The sequence below is a fragment of the Camelus dromedarius genome, chromosome 21, assembly GCF_036321535.1.
Source record: "Camelus dromedarius isolate mCamDro1 chromosome 21, mCamDro1.pat, whole genome shotgun sequence".
Lineage (NCBI taxonomy): Eukaryota > Metazoa > Chordata > Mammalia > Artiodactyla > Camelidae > Camelus > Camelus dromedarius.
The window spans coordinates 18,576,431-18,598,971 of NC_087456.1; the positions used below are offsets into that span (position 1 = coordinate 18,576,431).

The 22,541-nt window shown below is 40.4% G+C and overlaps 1 protein-coding gene across 4 annotated transcripts in view; it reads left to right on the forward strand.

The window, feature by feature from the left end:
* Positions 1 to 5,863: 5,863 nt before the first annotated feature.
* DESI2 (desumoylating isopeptidase 2) overlaps positions 5,864 to 22,541 on the forward strand; it is a 32,806-nt gene continuing 16,128 nt past the window's right edge. For 2 of the 4 annotated variants that reach the window (XM_064477246.1, XM_064477248.1), the window contains exon 1: positions 6,155 to 15,432. In XM_064477246.1, the coding sequence (XP_064333316.1) occupies positions 15,280 to 15,432 (153 nt within the window). In that variant the 5' untranslated portion in view covers positions 6,155 to 15,279. The other 2 variants (XM_064477247.1, XM_064477249.1) reach the window with 2 other exon arrangements.

Sequence of the window (22,541 nt, forward strand, 5' to 3'; positions counted from 1 at the left end):
AATTTGTTTGGAAACACAAAAGATCTTGAATAGCTCCGCCCAAAAAAACCTTGAGAAGAATCACTCCCTGACTTCAGACTACACTACAAAGCTACAATAATCAAAACAATATGGTACTGGCACAAAAACAGAACACAGATCAATGGAACAGGATATTGATCCCAGAAATAAACTCATGCTTACATGGTTATTTACCCTATGATAAAGGAGAAAACAATATACGATGGGGGAAAAATAGCTTCTTCAATAAATGGTGTAGGGAAAACTGGACAGCTACATGCAAAAGAATCAAACTGGACTACTTTCTCATACCATCCTCAAAAATAAGCCCAAAATGGATTAAAGACTTAAATGTAAGACCTGAAACCATAAAATTCCTTGAAGAAAACATAGGTAATATACTCTTTGACATCAATCTTAGCAATATTTTATAGGACAGGTCTCCTCAGGCAAGGGCAGCAAAAGCTAAAAATAAACAAATGGGAGTACTTCAAACTAAAAAGCTTTTGCACAGTGCAGGAACTAGCAACAAAGTGAAAAGGTAGGTTACTGAATAGGAGAAGATATTTGTAAATCATACATCTAATAAGGGGTTAATCTCCAAAATATCCCAAGAACTCATAAAACTCAACATCAAACAAAACAAACAACCTGATTAAAAAATGGGCAGAGGACCTGAATATACATTTTCCAAAAAGGACACACTGATGGCCAAGAGGCACATGAAAAGATGCTCAACTTCACCAACCATCAGGGAAATGCAAATCAAAACCACAATGAGATAGCACCTCTCATCTGTCAGAATAGCCATCACTAAAAGGATAATAAATTATAAGTGCTGGCAGTATGTGGAGAAAAGAGAACCCTCATGATTGGTTGGTGGGAATGTAAATGGGTACAGCACTATGGAAAACAGTATGGAGGTTCTTGAAAAAAATTAAGAATAGAACTATCATATGATTTAGCAATGTTGCTTCTGGTCTTTTCCCAAAGAAAACAAAAACAATCATTTAAAAAGGTATACACACCCCAAGTTCACTGCAGCATTATTTATTATATACAATAGGAAACAGTATTGTATACAATAGGAAAGATATGGAAGCAATCTGAGTGTCCATTAATGGATGAATGGATAAAGATGTGTGTATGCGTGTGTGTGTGCGCATGTGTATACACACACACACACACGTATATAGTGGACTATTACTCATTAAAAAAACTTGCCATTTGTTACAATATGGATGGACCTAGAAGGTATTATACTTAGTGAAATAAGTCAGAGAGAGAAAGACAAATACTGTACGGTTTCACTTGTGGAATCTAAAAAACAAAACAAATGAACAAATCAAAACAAATCAGACTCATAAGTACAGACAATAAATGGGTGGTTAACAAAGGGGAGGGGCTGGGGAATGGACAAAATAGGTGAAGGGGATTAAGCAGTACAAACTTTCAGCTATAAAATAAATAAGTTACAAGAATGTAATGTACAGCATGGGGAATACAGTCAATAATATTGGAATAATTTTTTATGGTGACAGATGGTAACTAGACATATCAAGGTGATCATTTTGTAATTTATAAAAATATCAAATCACTATGTTGTGCATCTGAAAGTAATAGAATATTGTAAGTCAGTTATACTTCAATAGTTTTTAAAAAGACAGCTGGATTCACTTCATCGCTACAACGCAGTTCAGATAGCAATAAGTTTCAAATTTTATTTTCCTTGATGATGCTCTGAACACTTAGGTCTCCCTTCAGGATTGTGTAGGTTGTAATTGTCTGTGTAGGTTGTAATGAGGCTACTCTCTCAGTTTCGAATCCACCTTTCTAGTCGCTGAGGCCAGGCAAAAGACATTTCCGCTCTCCACCTGGCTCCCTGGTAGGTTTCTCTAGTACCGGGTACCGCACCAGAAGGATGCTGGCAGCAGGAAGAGGAAGAGGACTTCTCGTTTCCCACCTTTCCTGTCAGCGAGAACTTAGTCATGCTTCTTCATCCCAGCAGGGGCAGCAGATTTCAGGAGCAATGGTTGATGTCCAGCTGGAAGTTTTTAAAAATTTCCAGGACCCACGTCATTGTGCCCCTCAGAGGCACCAGCAGCAGCAGCCTGCCAAACTTCTCTCTTCAGGGTTTTGGATTCCACCTCAACAGGGCTCTCCTCCAAGCTTTAAAACTTTAAATCCCAAACTCTTTGTTCCCCCAGGCCTCAGGGTGATAGCTGCTTCTGGTGCTTACAACCTCCCTGATAACTTCGTGTTCCTTTTTTTTTTTTTCCAGCCCCCAGTACCCCATTTACAATTCTTTATATTAAATTTTCTTTGTTAATATTACTGGAATCGTTTCTGCTTCCCGACAACCACCCCAAATAAATCTCCTTATTCTGCTCCACCACTACTTGTGCCCTTCAACGTAAATTATAAATTAATGAATAAACACATACTTTTTTTCTGTTTTCCACTTGTTTGTAAGCTTCATGAGGGCAGGAGTCATGTGTTTTATCACAGAGTGCTAGTGGTACACAGTGGGTGACACCTAGAAGGTACTCATTTAATACTTGTTCGATGAATCAATGAGTGAATGGATAATTTCAGTTATTGGTGGCTTGATACCTAAATTCCATGAGCAATTTATCATCAGTGAATTCAATTTTGTACCTGATTAACTTCAAGTGACCTTGAGACATCCTACACAGTGGGCAGAATAATAGCTCCCCAAAGATGTCCACATCCAATTCCCTAGAACCTGCAAATACATTACTTCACATAGGAGAAAAAAAAAAAAAAAGACTTTGCAGACATGATTAGTTAAGGCTGTTGAGATGACATTATCCTTGATTATCTAGGTGGACCCAATGTAATTACCAGGGTCCTAAGTGAAAGGAAGGAGCAGGAGAGTCAGAGAAGATACAATGCAATAATAGAGGTCAGGGTGATGTGCCCCTGAGTCAAGGAATGAGGGCAGTCTCCAGCAGGTGAAAGACAAGGAAGCAGATTCTCCCCTAGAGTCTCTGGAAAGAACACAGTCCTTGATCTTATCTCAGGGATACCCATTCTTGACTGCTGGCCTCTAGAATTGTTAAGATAATAAGTTTGTGTTGTGTTGTTACAAACCACTAAGTTTGTGGTCATTTGTTACAGCAGCAATTAAAAAACAAATACACCTGGTGGAGAAGTCCAACAGGCTGCGGGTTATGCTGGCCTGGTGCTCAAAAGAGAGATAGGGACCAGAGATGGGGGCATCAGACTTTTCAGCACACATGCAATAGTTACAGCTGTGAGAGTAGCTGAGATCACAAAGGACAAAGCGAGTGTTTAGAGTAACAGGTGAAATGAACCAGTGGTTTGAGCCCTCAGTAAGAGGTGTTATGAGATGTTAATGGATAGTGCCTTTCCCCACACCCGCATTTTGTTCAGTTGTATTAGGAAGAGAGGAAGGCAGCAGGGGGAGGGAAGCAAAGCAGCTAGGTACACTAAAAATGAATTTTAGAACCTTGTCCACAACCAGACGACAGACAAATAACAATCAAGCACACAGCATTTACTGTCACTCAACAGTGCCTGGAGATTCCACCCTATTTCCTCAGGATATTTGTTTCCCCTATTTTACACCTTCTCTCTTTTCAAATTCCCTACACCCCACCCTTCCCCTCTCTGACTCTCCAGTGATCATCCTGCCTCTTATTCACAAGAAAAATCAAAGCAAATCAGAAAAGAATGCCTGCCTTCATTTGTCTTCTGTTATCTTCCGCATCATCACTGTGTACCTGCATCTACCTTATAGGATGTCACTATGGATAAAGCATCCTTCCTACTAAAGGTCAACCCCTCCATTTGTGCATTGGATCTCTTCCCCTTCTTACCTTGCCCTTGGAAACCTCCTCCCCCTCTCCATCATCAATTTCTCTCTTTCCACCTACAAGTATATCTTAGTACGTACCATCTTTAAAATGTCCTCCACTGACTACACAGCCTTATCCCACTATTGACCCAAGTTGCCTATAGTCTCCATTTCTTCTCCTTAAATTCACCTCTCAGACCATTCCAGACAGTCTTTGAATCCCAATCCTCCCCTGAGATTGCTCTTGTCAAGGCTACGTAACCTCCATATTGCTGAATCTTAACACCTGTGGCTTCTGTGTTACCACATTCTCCTCCTGCTTCAGTGATTTGTCTTCCTCTTCTACTTGACCTCTGCATGAAGGGTTCTAGAGCTTTGTCTCTGGCCCCTTTATCTTTGTTAAGCTACATACTTTCCTGAGTCATCCAATCAGTCCCAAAACTTTAGAGTTTATCATGACTGTGACTCTGGTTTTTCCAAATGCCTACCTGATATCATGGGTGTCTAAAAAGTATCTCCAATTTAACATGATCAAACCGTAACTCTTGACCTCCCTCTTCCCAATCGGTTCTTTCCAATTTTCACATCTTATAAATGGCACCACCACCTGCACAATTTTTCAATTCAAATATCTAGAAGTTATCCTTGAGTGTTTCTAACAAACTCAACATCCAATCCATTGGCAAGTCCTGTAGACTCTACTTCCAAAATATTCCAAATCTGATTTCTTCAGTGTCCCCCACTAACCCCAATATCCAAGCCACTTTTTGGTGTGCACTTGTGGAATAGCTTCCTAATGGGCTGAATCAATTAGCTTTGCTGATACCTTTTAATGGGATATCTGTCGGCTGATATCTGTGGGGCTGGCTTTTTGTCATTCAGAGCTCAGCTTAAATAAACCTCACCTGGTAACCAAGACCTTCCTGCTGCACCCAATCTGAGGAAACTTGATCACTTCATCCTATTTTAACTCTTTACAAAGCAAATGTCACCGATACTTTGTCCTCCTTCCCGTTAATTTCTCTATTCCCCAGGATCTACAACACTTCCTGACAAAAGACAGGCACATAACATTTCTGGGGGGAGGGAGGTAAACAAAGTTTATTCCAGGAAGAACAACTCATTGAGATAAAACCGTTTTAAAATTTACATATATGTACCGCTCACTGTTTATAAGAACAGTTGAGAGCTTTAGCTTTTTAAGCTTAGTTATCAAAGGAATAAAGCCAACCACAAAATAAGAATCAACAGAATACAGTAATTCAATCATAAAGCACAGTCAAATGTGCTTACACATGTTCAACTGCAACGTTTTTTTAAATGAACGCAAAAGCACCTACTGTGTTCTAGGATTGTGCTAATCTATGAGTGCTGTACTCTTCCCATCTCAGCAGGGAAGTAGAAAATATAAAATTCCATACTGAGGATTAACTGGATGCACATTGCACCCCTTCCCCCACCCGCCTTTCTCTATTACCCCACCCCTCCCCTTGCAAAAAAAAAAAAGAAAAGTGACCAGGGACTTGAAAAACAGGGTCAACGCTATGTTTTCGCCACGCTTCTCTTCATGGAGCTCGACGCAACAGAAACTAACCGTAGCAGCAGCGAAGTGGGTTGCAGGCAGAAGACCTCACCGCCCTCAAGGACGGACAGCAAGGGCTCGAGTGCCGACCGCAAGCACTGCATGCTGGGAGCTGTAGTCTCCCGGGAACGCCTGGCCCGCCGCGCCGGGCCCCCGCAGCATGCTGGGAGCTGTCGTCGACGGCCCCGAGGAAGGACCGCATTACTGAGACTCCGCCTCTGCGCTTCCTCACTGCATGCTGGGAACTATAGTCTTTCTGGGACCCTGGTCCTCCCGGGCGGAGAAGGCTGAGACTACGCCATCTTAGGTCCGAGCGCAGCAGAGGAGGCCAGAGCGCAGGCGGGCCCAGCCCCGGCGCCGGCCGGCCCCGCCCCCGGGCGCCTGGCGCCCGCCCCTCGCTCGGGCCACGCCTTCCCCCACGTGTCTGCCGCCGTGGGAGGTGCCTGAGCCGGAGCGGGCTGCCTGCGGTCCGACCCCGTAGGCGCGGAGGGTCTATTCGGCGGCGCCCGGGAGCGACCCGCTTCCCGATGCTCCCGCCCCGGCTGCCGCGGGCCGGGCAGTGCGCTTAGTGCCCGGCTCCGGCCCCCCGAAGCGCCCGCGGGGGTGGGAGCGGCCTCGGGCCCCGCAGAGACCGAGCGGCTGGAGGGCGAGGCGGCGGCCGCCGGGAGGAGGATGGGGGCTAACCAGTTAGTGGTGCTAAACGTGTACGACATGGTGAGTACGGCCCCGGCGGCCCGAGCCCGGCCCAGGCCGGCATCCCTCCGCGGGTCGGCTCGGACCGGCCCCGCGGATTCCCTGCCTCGCGTCGCCGCCTCCCGCTTAGTTCTTCGGGATGGGGGGAGGGGAGTTTTGTTTTTTTTTTTTTTAATCCCCGTAAACGTCCTCGCGCGTGTTAGCGTCGCCCGGGCTGCCCCAGGACTTTGCAAGACTCGGTTCTCCTTGAACCTCTCGCTTGCCCCAACTTGGCCCGGACCCTGGGCTGGGCCCGACCGTCCGGCCGACGAGCAGTGTCCTTTCCGCCAAGCTTTCATCGTGGATCGGACTTCCCACTCCAACTGGACTGCGGGGCTGCCCCGTTTATCCCGCTCCGATTGCCTGCTCTCCCGTCTGTCTCTTCTTCTGCCGAACCATACATCTCTTTTCATGGTGCCCAAGTCATCAGAAACTCCCAAGCCCCTCTAAGTCCAGAAAGTCACCGCTTGTCGAAGCCAAAGATGAACAGGAGCCAACACCCCCTTGCCCCCAAGGCAACCTCATTAAAATGAATTAGGCTAAAATTTATCCAGAAAATAGCCCAGCTGAATTATTTAGGGATCATAGTGGTGCTCCGCTCCTTTCCTAGATTCTGGAGACCACCTTCCAGGTGATGCAACAGGTATCTGACGTGACCACTGGAGAGGACGGAACGAACTTGTTTATTATGTCATATAACTTTGGAGTACTGCAGGCACATAGAATCGAGTCCAAAGATTGGTTTGCCTTGTAATTGCAGTTGAGATAACCCAGTACAGAATTAACTGTTGCAGTTAGATGCATGCTTAGGTTTGTTTGCTTTTGGTTGATTAGTTTTTGTTTTATAAGGAGTTACCTCTACCTGCAGTGTTTAAAATTTCTTGTAAAATGGATTGACAAGTGAAAAAGTCTCCATCATTGTTTTTGTTGGTTTAAAGATTCAGATGAGCATTAGTACTAGAGGTCAGGAACCTTGGTTCTCATTCACTTATCTTACCTGTTTATTCCCTTGCATTGTTTTTAAGTTTTTTAATTTACAGTGTAACATCTTGAGTAGGAAGGAATTCCCATGCCAATCTGGGAATTAGGTCCGAAGAGCATAGAGACTGCTGGGGACGTGAGTCTCAGCTGAGTTCACGTATAAACTTGGGAGGTGAAGGGAAGGTAGGTTACTATCCTGAGAAATGTGGAACACGATAGAAAAAGTTACGGAGAAGAATAATCAGAACTAGAGATTCTAGAAGAGTGTGTACTTTGTGAGGTCTTTGGGCTGTGTTACTGGTTAAAAACTAATTGTCTAGATTTAAACTTTTTGTGGATAGCTGTGGATGCCTTTATGTTTCAAGAATTTTTATTGCCCTTTTAATGTTTCTGTGCCCCCATCCCCCTCAGTGATCTGAGTTTGGTTTCTTGTTTGTTCATGAAGACTGTTACAAACCATCCGTCTGCTATATTCTGCTCTTGAGAGCACAGTGTGCTTTTTCTTCTAGATTATAAACCCCTTTATCAGTTAGGATTATGCAATGACCAGAGGGCCACAGTTTCACAGCCTAAAAGAAATCTGTGAAAGTAGAGGAAGAGAGCATATTGCCTTTTTAAATAAAACTGAAAATATATTTTTTGGCATATAATGGGCTTCTTTACACTTCAGGTATCCTATAAATCACAAAAATGATTGCTATGTGGTGTAGGAAAAGCTAGAGATGCTATTCAAACCAGTACGTTAAAGGGAGGAGTGTTCTGAAAGATGTTAAAAATATTAACTAGTTAACAAAGATCTTCACGTCACTTTTGTGAAGTAGGTAGTTACAGAGGAAGCAAGTAGAGAAAAGGGTAGGTTAAACCTGTCCAGATAACTACGAATAGGATCTAGAATTTCTAGACCACGGTCTATTTCATTATCTTCTCTAATGAATAATTCCTATATTTATTTCTTACATATTGCTTTTTCCTATCAGCAGGACGAGAAGGAACATAGGAATCAGAATGGTAAATAGCTGAATTATTAGTCTTCTTACGAACTTGCACTTGTGGGTTCTCATGAGGGCTTTTGGTCTGTGTTTTATGTCACTAATTCAGCAACCTACAATTATTTAGTTATGACCCTGTAAAAATCACAAAAATGAATGACTTATCGTTTCTTAAGGAATTTAGAATATCTTAGGGGAGGTGCAACAGTAATAACAATTCAAAACAGAATGGCATGATTTTGATACAAGCAGGACAAGATGTGGAGGAGGAGACTGCTGAAAGATACAGGGGGCAGAACTTGGGGGATTGGTGGGGTTTCTGCAGGCAGAGAACAGTCAGCGTGAACGGGGTGCAGGAGTAGGAACGCACAGGTTAGATTTGGGAGATAACCAGCTGGTCCAGTATGACTCGTGTAGGATGCATGTAGGGAGACAAAACTTTCAGTTCAGTGAGAACTTTTATTAGTTTGGGGCTGCAGTGAAGGTTGAGGGGGCATCTGTGAGGCGGGGTAGGGAGTGGGGAACCATTTGAAGTTTTCTTGGTAGGGAGCAGGGTGATCAGAGTTAGGTTTTAGAGTTAAGGCCAATGGGTTGAGCTACAATTTTGTATTTATTATACTCATTTTCTCAAGTCAGTTTTGGTTTTTGAAGCATTTTTGCTTCATGTCAAGGGCAAATTCCTTTTATCTTTGGTAGTACTTGCTGTTCATCATAAATGCCTTTGATGAGAATTGCTGTCATCTGCCTTTGCAGTACATCAGCTAGTCTATCTGGTCCAAACTTTGTAAGCATGAAAATCAACCTTTGGTTTGTGCTTATAATCACTGTGTATAGGGACCTCTTGCTGTGTGCCCTTGGGCCTCTTTCTGTGTGAGACTGTTGCCTACTCTAGCTGTTTTTCTCCTGTTCACTAGATTGGGAGCCGCTGATCATTTCTTTCCATCCAAAACTCTGCCACATATATGAAAATAATCGTATCAGGGTCATCTGACTTCTCATGGAGGAGTAGTATCCCCTCAGAAGGTTACTTAATCTCACATAGTGCTGCTCAATTATTGCTTGCTGCCTTCTCAGTGATTATGTTCCTCTCTGTACTGTGGGGTAATCTACCGCCAATAAAACATGTCCTGGAGTTATTTTCAGTCTTGGGAATGAGGTTATTCACACATTGCTAATGTACTGGTACAGATAGTAAAGCATGTGATTCATGATTCAAATCAGTTTCAGTTGCTGGGACAGTCTCTGGTATAGTCACTTTAGTACAAAGTCTTCATTTGTCATAGATCCAGAATTTGTGTTTTTCAGATTATCTTGATGAATTATACTAATGAATTTTTATAAAATAAAAAATGTAATAACATGATAATGTTTGTAGATTCATTCCATAAACAGTTTTCTCTTATTTTTAAATAGGATCTGTACATCCTGAGAGTTGTGATAGAAAAGAAGCACTTCCTAGGACTCTTCAAAAGAGAAAGTTTTTGTCTGGACTCCATTCTTTTGATCCTCCTGCCTCCGTTAGCCTTCTCCAAGAGAGCGTGAGCTCATGCAGGCCTGACAGGGTCTGACTTCCTGTACATCTGTGGATCTAGTTAAAGAGTTCCAGGCTCATCTAAACATAGTTTTCACCTACATGATTCCATAATAACTTTAAATGAGAATGTCCAGGAACAGATTTTTTTCCCTTTCCTCCTTTCCCCACCTCAGACCCTTCCCCATTACTCTGGCCACTCCCAACCCGAGTACCTCTTGTGTTGTCATTTTGTCTTGGTAACTAGCACCTTCCTCTACTCAGTTTCCCAAGCCAGAACCCTGGGAGTAAAATGAAATTCCTCTTGATTACAAACCCTTCAATTTACCAGGCCTTGTCTCTTAGTTTGGTCAGTTTTATCTGAAAGTAACAGAGAGCTTGACAGTCAGTGGCTTAAACTGAAAGGATACTTAATCCAGAGATAACAGTCCCTAGGTTAGTTCAGCAGCTCAGCCGGGTCGTCATGGACCGAGACTTTTCCATATTTCCACTCTGCTATCCTCAGCATGTTGGCTTCTGTTCTTGCCTTGTCCCTTCATAGTTGTAAAGGGACTGTCTTAGCACCAGGCACAGTATCCTCATTCAGCAGGATCGGAAGACAGGTGTATGGGCCCTTGTTCCTCATGTACCTCTGTCATTTAAATAGAAGGGGAAGGCTTTGCCAGAGCCACCCTCCTTTCCTAAGAGATTGTCCAGAATTGACTCACATGTGACTGCGATGAAGCTGAGAAGGGGGGTGTCTGGCTTTTCAGGCCTTCATGGTAAGTTGTGGGGAAGGCAGGCAGGGAGTCAGAATGGCAGTTAGCTGGGAACCTCTGATGTCTCTCACATGTTTTACTTTCTGAACATTCTTTCAGTTGGTTCCCTTATCCCCATTTCCACTGTTGCTTCTCATGTTCAGGCCCTCATTATCTCTGTTTCTATAATATAATAGCCTTCTTACTAGTTGCAGTCTTTAGTATTACTTTTTAGTCCATCTTCCCTTCTGTGACCAAAGTAATCTTTCTGAAACGTAAATGGTTGTGCCATTTCTCTGCTTAAAATTCACCTCCAGGGTAAAATCTAATGCCCTTTATGATTTGGCCCCTGACTGTTAAAGCCCGTTTCCTATCAGTCCCCAACAAGCCCCCTCCCACCCCCTATCCCCACACATACTCTTAGGCTCACGCAGTGAAATTTTTAAGTTATCTGAACAGGCTTGCTCTACTGGTCCACACCTCAGTATCTTTTGTGCATGCTGATCCTTCCATCTGGAATGTCCTGTTCCAGCGCTGACCGTCTCTAACCCCTGGCTCCTTTGGGCCGTGGCTTAGCCTTTATCCGTCAGACTTGGCTGAACTCTGTGCCCTCGTACTTTCTGCATGTCTCAGTCACTGCATGTATTATAATTCTGTGCATCCCGCTAGACTGTAAGTTCCTTGATAGCATCATACTATCACCAGTGTTTAGAACAGGCCCGACACTAGACGGTGTTTTGTAAGTAAATATTTACCAAATGAATAGGATTTTAACCACGCAGTTTTATTAGGAATGGTGCCAATACTTCAATGGCATGAAAATGTCATCTGATCCTCCTTCTCCTGTGTCAAATACCTACTTCTGGGTTTTTTCCTTATACTTTTACTTAGTACATTGCTGAATTTTAGCTTTGATTGTTGGAATAGGGTGACCAAATGAAGCGGGGGTGGATCATGGGAACGGGGTAGGAAAAATATCAAATATTCTTCTTTGACACGGGGTTGTTTTTTTTTTAAACACCATGGAACTAAAGAAATGTTCTTAGCCTGTTTATTTTTGAACTTATATCTTAATCACTCCTTGGAAGATGATCCATCCAAAAACATTGTCAGTTCCTGAATTTTAGCAAGATTAACTAGTTAATAGGAACTAATCTTAATTTTTTTGTATCAAGTATATTTCTTGGGCCAGTGACTCTCCTACCACTCATGACCCATGAGTCTGGCTAAAAAAAAAAAAAAAAATCTGCCCTTCTATGTTATCCCTGATAGTATGTGCTCTTTTTTTCTTTTCTGTTCTTTTCTTTTCTTCCCTTTTTTCTGGTTTAGTATATAAGAGAAAAGAACCCAATCTCTGTATATATTTGTTTTCTATTCCCACAGTAACAAAAACTTAGTGGTTTAAAATAGTGCAGATTCATTCCCTCACGCTTCCCTAGGTCAGCGGCTCTGGCGGACTAAGCTGTTCCTCCGCTGTAGGCCTCACAGGGTTGAAAGCAAGGTGTCAGGCGGCCTAGGCTTTCGGGGCACATCTGCCCCCAAGCCCATTAGGTCATTACCAGAATTCAGTTGCTTGCAGTTGTAGGGCTGAGGTCCCATGCCTTGCTGTTTGTCAGCCAGGCCTCTGTCAGATGCTTAAAGCCTCTTGCATTCCTCATCTGCATCCTTCATCTTCAAACTGGCAATAGTGCATTGAGTCCTTCTCACACTTCGGCTATCTCTGGCCTCTCCTTCTGCCACATCTATTCTCCCTCCGTCCAGAGCAAGTTTTCTGCTTTTAAGGGCTCTTATAATTAGATGAGACCCTCAAGGATATTCCAGGGTAATGTCTTAAGGCCTGTAACTTTAACTACCTCTGCAAAGTCCCTTTGCCGTGTACTGTAGCATATTCACAGCTTCTGGAGGCCAGATCTGGACATCTTAAGGAGTCCTTCTGCTGACCACACTGTGAAAGGTATTTTTTAAACCCCAAAATGTAAAGTGTTCCCTTTTATCAGTCTTTTGACTTGGCATGGACTATATTTTAACCTAGTAACTTAAAATGGGAAGTTTGTACAGTTGTCCCTCAGTATCCCATGGGGGATTGGTTCCAGGACCTGCCCCGATACCAAAATCTGGAGATGCCCAGGCCCCATAGTCAGCCCTCCACATGCACGGGTGTGGAACCTGTGGATATGGAGAGCTGACTGTATATTTACGGAAAAAAATCTGCATATTAAGTGATCTCATGTTGTTCAAGGGTCAGCTGTATTCAAAAAGTAAAGTATGGAAACCTTTTATGATTGGCAGATACTCAGATATTAAAGGTCCAAACAGGTTGGTGACTACAGAGCCTTCAAACTGCAGAGGTGTTGTGTATTATCAGTCCCAAGATCACGTTTATGAGGATGGATAAAGTGAACAAAACAGAATTTAATGAAACTTGTAAATTAAATACTCTTAAATACCAAGGAGAGCTTACCATTTTAGATGAATTCTTTTGTTAAAAAGATTTTTCTTAAGACAGGTTATACTTATATTTTCCATTTGTTGACTGTCAGATTTCTGTAAGATTATTTAAATTTCAGAGCATCACTATTGTATAGGTGTTACCCAGTTGGTTAATAGAATATGAAGAGAAGACTGCCAAAATAATCTTAAATTATGTGAAAGGCAGAATAATAATAAAGGGAAGTGAGATACATGAAAATAATTTTGTTTCAATTTATCCAGAATATATTTTAGTGCACAACTCTGATAGTCCCCAGCCACAAAACGGAACTTAATAATTAACTAATTGACCCCACATTATTTGAAATGAAAGTCTCTCCTCACTGAATTGTGATGTCATCCTTATATCACTGAATTCTTGCCTGTACAGAATTGATTCTAGTCTCATTACTACACTGTTTTAATTATTATAATTTCACAGTATATTTGGTACATGGCTGGGCCAGTTTCCCTTTATTATCATTCCAAAGTGTTTGTGGCTATTACTCATTTTTTTTTTTAGGAGTGCTTTGTAAGGCTCTGAAAAAATGTCTTACTTTTTCTGTCTTTTTAAAGTTTTAAATTGTATTGGAATACACACCACTTCTAGCTGTGTAGCTCAGTGTGTATTCACTCTGCTGTGCAGCCAACCTCCAGAACTTTTTCATGTTGCCCAACTGAAACTATACCTATTAAACAACAACTTCCTGCTTCCCCTTCCCCGCAGTCCCTGCTTACCACAGGTTTACTTTCTTCCTCCATGAATTTGACTAGATACCTCATGTAAGTGGAAGCACACAGCCTTTGTCTTTTTGTAACTGACCTTTGCCTTTGCATAGTGTCCTCAAGGGTCATCTCTGCTGTAGCATGTGTCAGAATTTCCTTCCTTCTTAAGGCTAAATAACATTCCATTGTATGTTTGTGTGTATGTACATACATGTACATACACACACACTACATTTTGTTTATCCATTTATCTGTTGATGGACATTGTTTGCATCTAGCTTTTGGCTATTGTGAATAATGCTGCTGTGAACATGGATGTACAAGTAGTCTGTTCAAGTCTCTGCCTTCAGTCCTTTTAGCTATATACCCAGTAGTCCGCAAGTTTTATGGTTCTTTTTTTTTTTTTAAGTTTTATGACATGAGGTTTCATGTTATCCCTAGAAAGGCTTCCCCTAGCCTAAAATTATAGAAACAGTTTACATGTTTGTTCCCAAGTGGAAAGCCGACGCTATTTATTGAAATAAAATTTAAAGTCAATTTGTCAAAAAAAATTTGGAAATTTAAGTGTAATGACATTAAATTTGTGAACAATTTTGAGAGAGAATTGATAGATGTACAATATTGAGTCTTTTCCCATAATAATAAAAGCTAACATTTTTTAGTGTTTTCTGCATGCCAGCCATTGCAGTAAGCCGTTCCCTCATCTTATTATCCATTTTTAAAATGATGAAACTGAGGGTTAGTTGAAGAACCTGCCCAGAATCACCCTGTAAGTGATAAAGCCCAGTCTTGAACCATGTGCTCTGACACTAGAATCTGTGCCCTTAACCACCGAAAAGCATTTCTCATCCCTGGAAAGTGCTGTTTCTCTTTTTATTTGTCCTAATCTAACACTTCTCCCTAAACTAACTTCCACTGTGTTCTTTGGAACTCATGGTTGGGCAGTGATTTTTTTAAAAATTCTCTACTACCTAAATCTTTTCTGTGAACATTTCTATGATAGTTAATTTCATGTGTCAACTTGGCTAGGTCCTGGCACCCAGTTTTCAGTTAAACAACAGTCTAAATGTTACTATGAAGATATTTAAAGCATCATCCAATCAGTTGAAGGCCTTAAGAGAAAAGACTGAGGTAGTCCCCTAAAGAAGAAGGAATCTTGCCTCCAGGAAAGTTGCGACATCACCTCTTCCCTGCATCTCCAGCCTGCCAGCCTGCCCTGCAGACTTGCCACTTGCCATCCCCCACAATCGAGTGAGCCAATCCCTTAAAATGATCGCTCCCTTACTCCCCTCTCCCCTATCTAGTTAGATTTGGTAGTCTATCTTTATAATCATTCCCTCTGTCTTACTTGTCTGCCAACTGTAGGTAACTGAACTCTCCATCTACTCTACACCTCAGCAGCCGGATGCAGCTAGAGAAAAATATACAGCCATACGGACTAACCTCACTTTAAAATCATGACCACAAACCCCAAGAGGACCCTAAATGCCTTCTGGCAGTGCTTCCTTATTTCTCTGGTCAGATGACTCTCCCACTCTTTAAGACAGCTACAGTATTTTATGCTCTCCCCATTCCTTACTCTCAGCTGATGACTTCACTGCTTATTTCACTTCTTTTTTTTAAGCAATTGAAGAGAAGTTTTTCATCCTTCCACCACCACCGTTTGCCTCCCTCCCATTACATGGAATGGGATGAATTGCCTGTGCTTCTGTCTGAAGTCAAACCTCCCACTGTGTGCTGGAGCCCAGACTCTCCTATACAAGGACTTCCCTCTCAGAGTTGTTGCCACTCTCTTCTGTTCTGTCTCATCAATTTTCCCCCTCTGCTGTCATTCCAATCAGCATGTGAGTATGCTGTAATATTTTCCAGTCCTTATCCACTTAAACTGAGGAGCCTTAGTGGGATACTTCAATATTACCTCCATTTACCATCCACCATACTGTACCATGATGCTCTCAGCCTGGAAGTGTATGTCTTTTTAAATCAACTTCTTAAGAAATTTATTCTTAATAGGCTAACAAATAAGGAAGCAAGCAAGAATTGTAATATTTCAATCCCCATTCATTCTGACCTGTTGCTATTTTATCTGTGGTATCAAAACAATAATGCAGCAGCATAGATTTCTAAATCCTTCCCTCCGCAGTGAGCTTGAGGGCAGAGAGTGCCTTACTCTTCTTTTATTCCCAGAGCTCAGTACATAGTAATTACTTGAAAAAGGTTTGTTGGACTCACCTGAAGTTCCCCTAGACGTGTCATCCTGAAACAGTTTCTTTCTCCACTGTGTCCTCTTGTTCACTGCTGCTGCTTGCAGGAAGGAGAAGCATGCCGCTGGACACCTGCGATGGCTTTGTGTTTCCACCATATGCCTGGCTGCTCACCTCCAGGGCCTGCTCCTCTCTGCTATCTTGACACATCTCCCTAGCCAGGCAAGTGGCAAGTGAGAGCCCCAGACCATCCACACTGGTTCAGAACAAGAGTACAGACATGAGAAAGAGTCAGGGCTGAGACAGGGACAGCGAGTTATCCACCTTCTCCTTGCAGGAGGAGAATCTGTAGTAGGAGGGAGTGTAACGCAGTTCTTTGTCTTTGTGGTTTAGCCTGGCATCGGGCTGCATGGATTTGTATCCTACTTTCTCCTTTTTAGCTTTGTGACCTTCGAAAAATTATTTAACTTCTCTGTGCTTCAGTTTCCTTCTAAAGGGGAAATAGTACTATACCTAGTTCATAGGGTTTTTGTAGGGATCATATGAGTCAGTGTAAGTAAAATGCATACAATGGTACCTGGCACATGATAAGCACTAGACAGTGTTAGCTATTGTTATTGCTAATGTTGTTATTTGCAGGATTATAGAAGCTAAATGAGCTTCCATTTGCTTTCAGCAGTTGCAACACTTAGTGATTCAATTTTTGAAATTTCTTCACTTTATCTAAAGGAGTATTATACTACACAGAACAAAGTGCTACCTCAATTGAAGAATTAAAAGCAGACTGTTGTACATTTGACACCATTTCCAATATCGCCATCATAGTATATGTATAAAATTGGGGTTAATTTTATAGCCTTTTTCCCCACCTTGGGTTCCAACTTAATGGAACTAATTTATAAGTCTTTAAATATTTGTGGACACTAAAAGTAAACAACTTAGCCTGAGATTGGTTTGTATACAATAATGTAATTATAATTTCTGGCTCACTGTCCAACAATAAGTTAAAAGAACCACCAGATAAAGAATTTAACATGTTAATTGTCTCCAGCAGTTCTCAGTGTAATCTGTTGTGTATGTGTTCTAGTCTACTGAATAGTGTGGAAAGAGTTGTCTTGTTGAAGTCAGTCAGACTGGCTTCTAAAAGGACAATGTTTGCCAGATTTTCCCTCTCCATCAGATTCGAGGGTTAGTTATCGTCCTAGAAAAGGAGGTCTCTACATTGCTAAACTAGTAATGAGGTGGGCACATTATATGGCATTTAGGCAAAGAGTAAGTGATGGCTGTTCCTTTTTATTTGTGATGGTACATGATGGATTACCGTAATTTCACACTTCAGGAAAAGTCATGAATTAATAATAGTAATGATCTCCATCTTATTCTGAAGTTGCTCAGGATACTTCAAGATCATGTAAAGAAAATCGAGTCCACATGAGAATATCTATTAGGAAGTGGTCATGTGATTAAAAAAAAAAACCTGTAGGTGAAGGCTAAGAAACCTGGGCTCTATTTACAGCTTAGCCACTCATTATGTGACCTTGGGTACAAATAACTTGTCTAAGTATCCCAAAAGTGATGTACATACTTTATGTGGACTATTATCACTATGAAAGTTAGAGAAAGTGAAATATGTGTTAGAGCAGCATCCAGAAACTAAATCATGAGTTATTAATTTATTATATATACAAATATTTCTATTTTAACATTTGTCAAATTGTGATTGTTTGCATTCCTAATGAGTTCCTTATGGACAAGGACTGTGAGTTAATCATCCTCATGTTCCCAGTGTCTAACAGAGTCCCTGACACATACATTTTATCGAATCAAAGTTGTCTAACTTGCTTTATTTATAGCTTTGCTGGTAAGTAAAAATTTTAAATGAGATTTAAACTGAGCTGCATCTTAAGGGACTCTTCTAGAACTGTTTCTCAGTTTTATCCTGGACCAACTAAAAACTACGTTTTATGTAATACTGAGTATATACACATGTAGCTGAAACCAGATGTTCAGGAAACACCTTGTTATTTGTGGGGTCCTCTGATAAGTTCTATTCCATTATGTTTTGTCCATTTAAAATAATGCAATCCCTACATGATTTCACGGTTCTCTAATGGGTTGCAACCTGGAGTTTAAAAGACAACTGCCAAGAATGCAAGCTCCATGAGAACAGGGACTTCATCATGCTAACTTCTGTGGTGCTAGTTCTTGGCACATAGTAGGTGTCCAATAAATATTTATTGAATGAGTGAGAATGGAGGTGCTCTTTTCCATAGGTCACATCAAGTACAGGGCAGAGGGAAAAGCATTACATATTCCTTGCTGCATTTCAGCACATCAAGTATTTGAGTGATCTACTAAGTATAATAAAATACACCAAGCAACATAGAGGATACAGAATTCAGTAAGACTTTGTCTCGCATGTCATGCAGTTTAGAACCCAATCCAGGGATAGTCAATAGTCAAGTACAAATAGGCCTCCTAAAAGGAGTTTCAAGGTTTTACCACAATATTTCACACTACTAAAGTAAGTGCCTGATATGAGTGATTTGCCAAGAACTTGGTTTAATGGTATAGATGTGGTATCAGGACCAAGAATTGGCAGTACCCTGTCCCATCTACTTACCATCGCTAGTAGAGTCAAACTGTGGGTATATAAAAGAACTGTAGTCTTAAAAATATTCAAGGAGCATTTGATTCACAGTTGATTCAATTTTTTTAAATCTCTTCTCCATTAAATAACTTTGAATTAACATAGTCATCCTGTGTCTAGCTTATGGGTCTTAGAAATTAGATACTTCAGTAAACACAATGGTTTTTTTGTTTGCTTTTTGGTTTTGTTTTGTTTTTTTTTTCATTGAAGTATAGTTGATTTTACAGTGTTGTGTTAGTTTCTGGTGTATAACATAGTGGTTCAGTCATACATATATATACATATTCTTTTTCATGTTTTTCATTATAGGTTTTTACAAGATACTGAATATAGTTCCCTGTGCTATGCCATAGGATCTTGTTGTTTAATAATTTGTTTTTGAAAATTAGTATACCTGGTCGATTAAGAGAAGGAAACTTTAGCTCTGTGCAAAATATATAGCACCACGTTTTCCTTGGTTTTAGGTTATCATGTAAGTGTGTAGTTACGCATATTCACACTTACGAGTTCAGAACAGTGCTTAGGAGCTTAAGACCCAGAGTACAGTCCTTAAGGAGGCCAGCCTTAGGCTAACCTTCAGTTTTACCATCAAAACTGAATCTTCAGAATAAAATAGGGTGCAGGCTAAATAGTATATTGAAGCAAGTGTAAACTGGGAGGGACTGCCCCAGCAAATGAGGAAGTTTGGCTACCCTAGCTTTAGTACAAATGTTTAGTTGACTACATTGTCTCAAAAAGAAAAAAAATTTCCAGAACATTTACAAGACTTGAAACACTATTAACTAAAAAATTACTGGTAAATCTTTTGTATCAGGAGAGAATGTACTTTGAAAGATTGAGGCTTAATACCTACTGTTAACAATTTATAAATACTATTGTAATGAAAATGTTTTTGTTACACAGAGATTTTTTTTCCCCTAAGACCTAGAAAGTGAATGATGTGCTTATTTTATTTATTTACTTTTTGGTGGTTTTTTTTTTAATTGAAGTATAGTCAGTTACAGTTTGTCAATTTCTGGTATACAGTATAACGTCCCAGTCATACATATATATACATACATTTGTTTTCATATTCTTTTTCATTAAGGGTTATTACCAAATATTGAATATAGTCCTCTGCTATACAGAAGAAATTTTTTAATCTATTTTTATATATAGTAGTTAATATTTGCAAATCTTGAACTCCCAATTTTATCCTTTCCTACCCTCTTTCCCCTGGTAACTATAAGATTGTTTACTATGCACAATGTGCTTATTTTAGATAATATTTTCTGGTAGTGAAAAGATTGGACATTTTCTTAGAAATAATAGTAATAGAGTATAATCTATGTATTTCTTACAGTATAAAGTAAATTACCAGACATAGCCCTGGATATTCATGATTTCATCTAAAAAAGATCTCAGTTCATTCAGTGAGTTTTTATTGTCTCTCTGCTTTATGACTAGCCCAGTACTAAGGCATCATAGATAGCACTTAAAATATGATTTACTTTTTAAACAGCATTTGCTGTAAAATTATCTTGGAATCAGTCCAGAGGTACCAAAAAGACCTCAAAGGTAGTTTAAGAGTATGAACATCAAGGGCAGTTTTATATGAGATGGCATTGTAGTAATTATCCCACAGTCTCCACTATTCACAGTTTATTCTGGATTTTTAACTCTATAATTGAAATGCCTTTTCTACTCACTGAACACCTTTTTTGGGAAATTAAGTAATACACTTGCTTTTAATCCACATGAACACTGGTTCTAGTTTTTTAGGGAAAACAGTCATGCTTAGATCATTTAATACTGCCTTTTAAGGAAGTCAGGCCCAGACTCTTAAGTGATTATATTAAGTGTTTTAAATTCCAGACTAGAGAGATAGCATTTATCATTGTTGTTGCTTTCAAATAGGAAGCATAACATTTTATTAAATTATTACGGCAAATCACTGACTAAAATAAAGTTTAATGAAAGTTCTCTATTAGAAGAATTTAACATTTTAATATATGACTGTAATATAGCACAATCAATTCACTTCTGTAAGTAAGGCTTTAAAATTATAAATGGCAGTATTCAGACCAATTTTTTGCATTGAAGCAAGATTGAGTGCAAAAGTAACTGTAGTTTTTTTATATATGTTTATTGCCTTTCCACATATATCAAGATGATAATTTTTCTATGAATTGTTTCTTTTTTAAGGCTTTTTTAAAACTTTTTATGTTTTATTTATTATTATATTATTTAATTCTTTTATTTTGGTGGGGGGAGGTAACTAGGTTTATTTATTTTAGAGGAGGTACTGGGGATTGTTCAATCCCCAGTACCTCATGCATGCTAAGCAAGCACTCTTACCACTTGAGCTATACCCTCCCCCTGAATTGTTTCTTCTTACCTTTTCTTATATTAATACTTTAGAGTGCTCTAAAGAGCCAGCCTTCAGTGACGCTGGCTGGTATCAGACTAGGTAAAGCATGTGTCCAGGACCCTTCCTTGGCCCTCTTCTTACTTGCCACCTCCCTGGACTTAGGAGGTACAAGGCTATAAGGTCCTAGCTCCAAAGTGAAATTGGTTTTCCAGCCCTCTGCTCATGTCCCTAATGAATAGATAAGCATCCTACAAAACCACTGCCTTACTTACAGAGGCCTTTTACTCAGATCTATACTTCTCAAGAATATAAATTATTGCTTATAGGAGTCTTACAGTAGAGTCAAATTAACTCTACCATTGTTTGCTATTCAGGTTAATGAGCCACTGCTCTTGGAATTTGACGTCAACTCCCAAAGATTCTTGGAAATTCTGAGAATTAACAGATAGTCAGAAGTGACCTGCTTATTTACACATGTATACAACCCTTTACCAGTATGTAGAACAAAGTATTAGGGAAGGGTCATATTATCAATGTATGTGTTTGCTACTTGTAACACTTAGTGTTCACTATAGGTGAAGCCCCCTTTTAGGTACTTTATACATATTAATTTATTTAATCCTCATAATAGTTCTCTGTGGTAGGTACTATTTATTATCCCTGTTTTGTAAGAACAGAGAGGATAAATACCTTTCTCTAAGTCACACAATTAGTAAATAGTGAAGCCAGAATTTGAACCAAGGCATTCTGGCTCCAGAATTGGAATTGGAATCAAACACTTTTTGAGACAGATTGGGTATCTTTGACAGTTTCCAGATATGTATGAAGAAACCAAAGCAAAGAGCCCCCATCTCCTGATACTCAGCCCATCATCTTTGTACTGTAGTGCAAGTGATTCAGCGTTGTTCGTTGAAATGATTGGATCAACCTTTTTCTATCCAAGCAGTAATCTCTGCAGTAAATTCAAATATAATAGAAGCAATGCCTCTGTGATCCAAACTGGAACACAGGAACATTGTGGGCTTCCCCACCTGACCCTAAGGAAAAGGTAGCCTTAGATTAAGCTGACCGAATGGTTTAGGTAGCTGGTTGACCGTAGACGTGTTGTGGTAACTCTACCGTTGTTCACGGTCTGAGAGATACTATTTTGTGGTGGCATATGGCTGGTTTACTGTTTTCTCTTGGTATGTTGGGGAAGGTTTGAAAAGAGTCAAACTGTAATCTAACTGTCAAATGAAAACCAATTTTTTTCATATAACCCCTGAGGGATAGTACAGTTGTCAGCACTGGGTAAACTTGAATATATAGCTTTCCTTAGTGGATCTGCCCCCAACGCCCCAGGCTACTCCCCCTCACACAGCGCGGCCCTGGTGTGGCACTTTCTCTGCAGGGCCGGCCCCTGTGTCATTACAGAAACCTCCTCATCCCGGCTTCTGTAGCTGCCTCAGAGCCACAGTCCCTCCAACTGGTCTCCTGAATACTAGTGGTGCTGTTACACTTGGACCAAACTCTAGCAATAAAACTAGTCTCTTCCTAATTCAAATAAAAAGCTAAGCTTTTAGATAAAATTGTCCTGAATCATCCGTTTTTCCCAAGTATGTTATTTGAAACTTTTGGCATCTGCTATTTAGACAACAAAATCAATGAAGACATACCCAACAGAAATTAACAGAAATATTGCTAACATCTAGTCATATCTAGTTCAGCAGCTTGTTTTGTTTGTTTGTTTTTCAAGGATACATGTTCTTG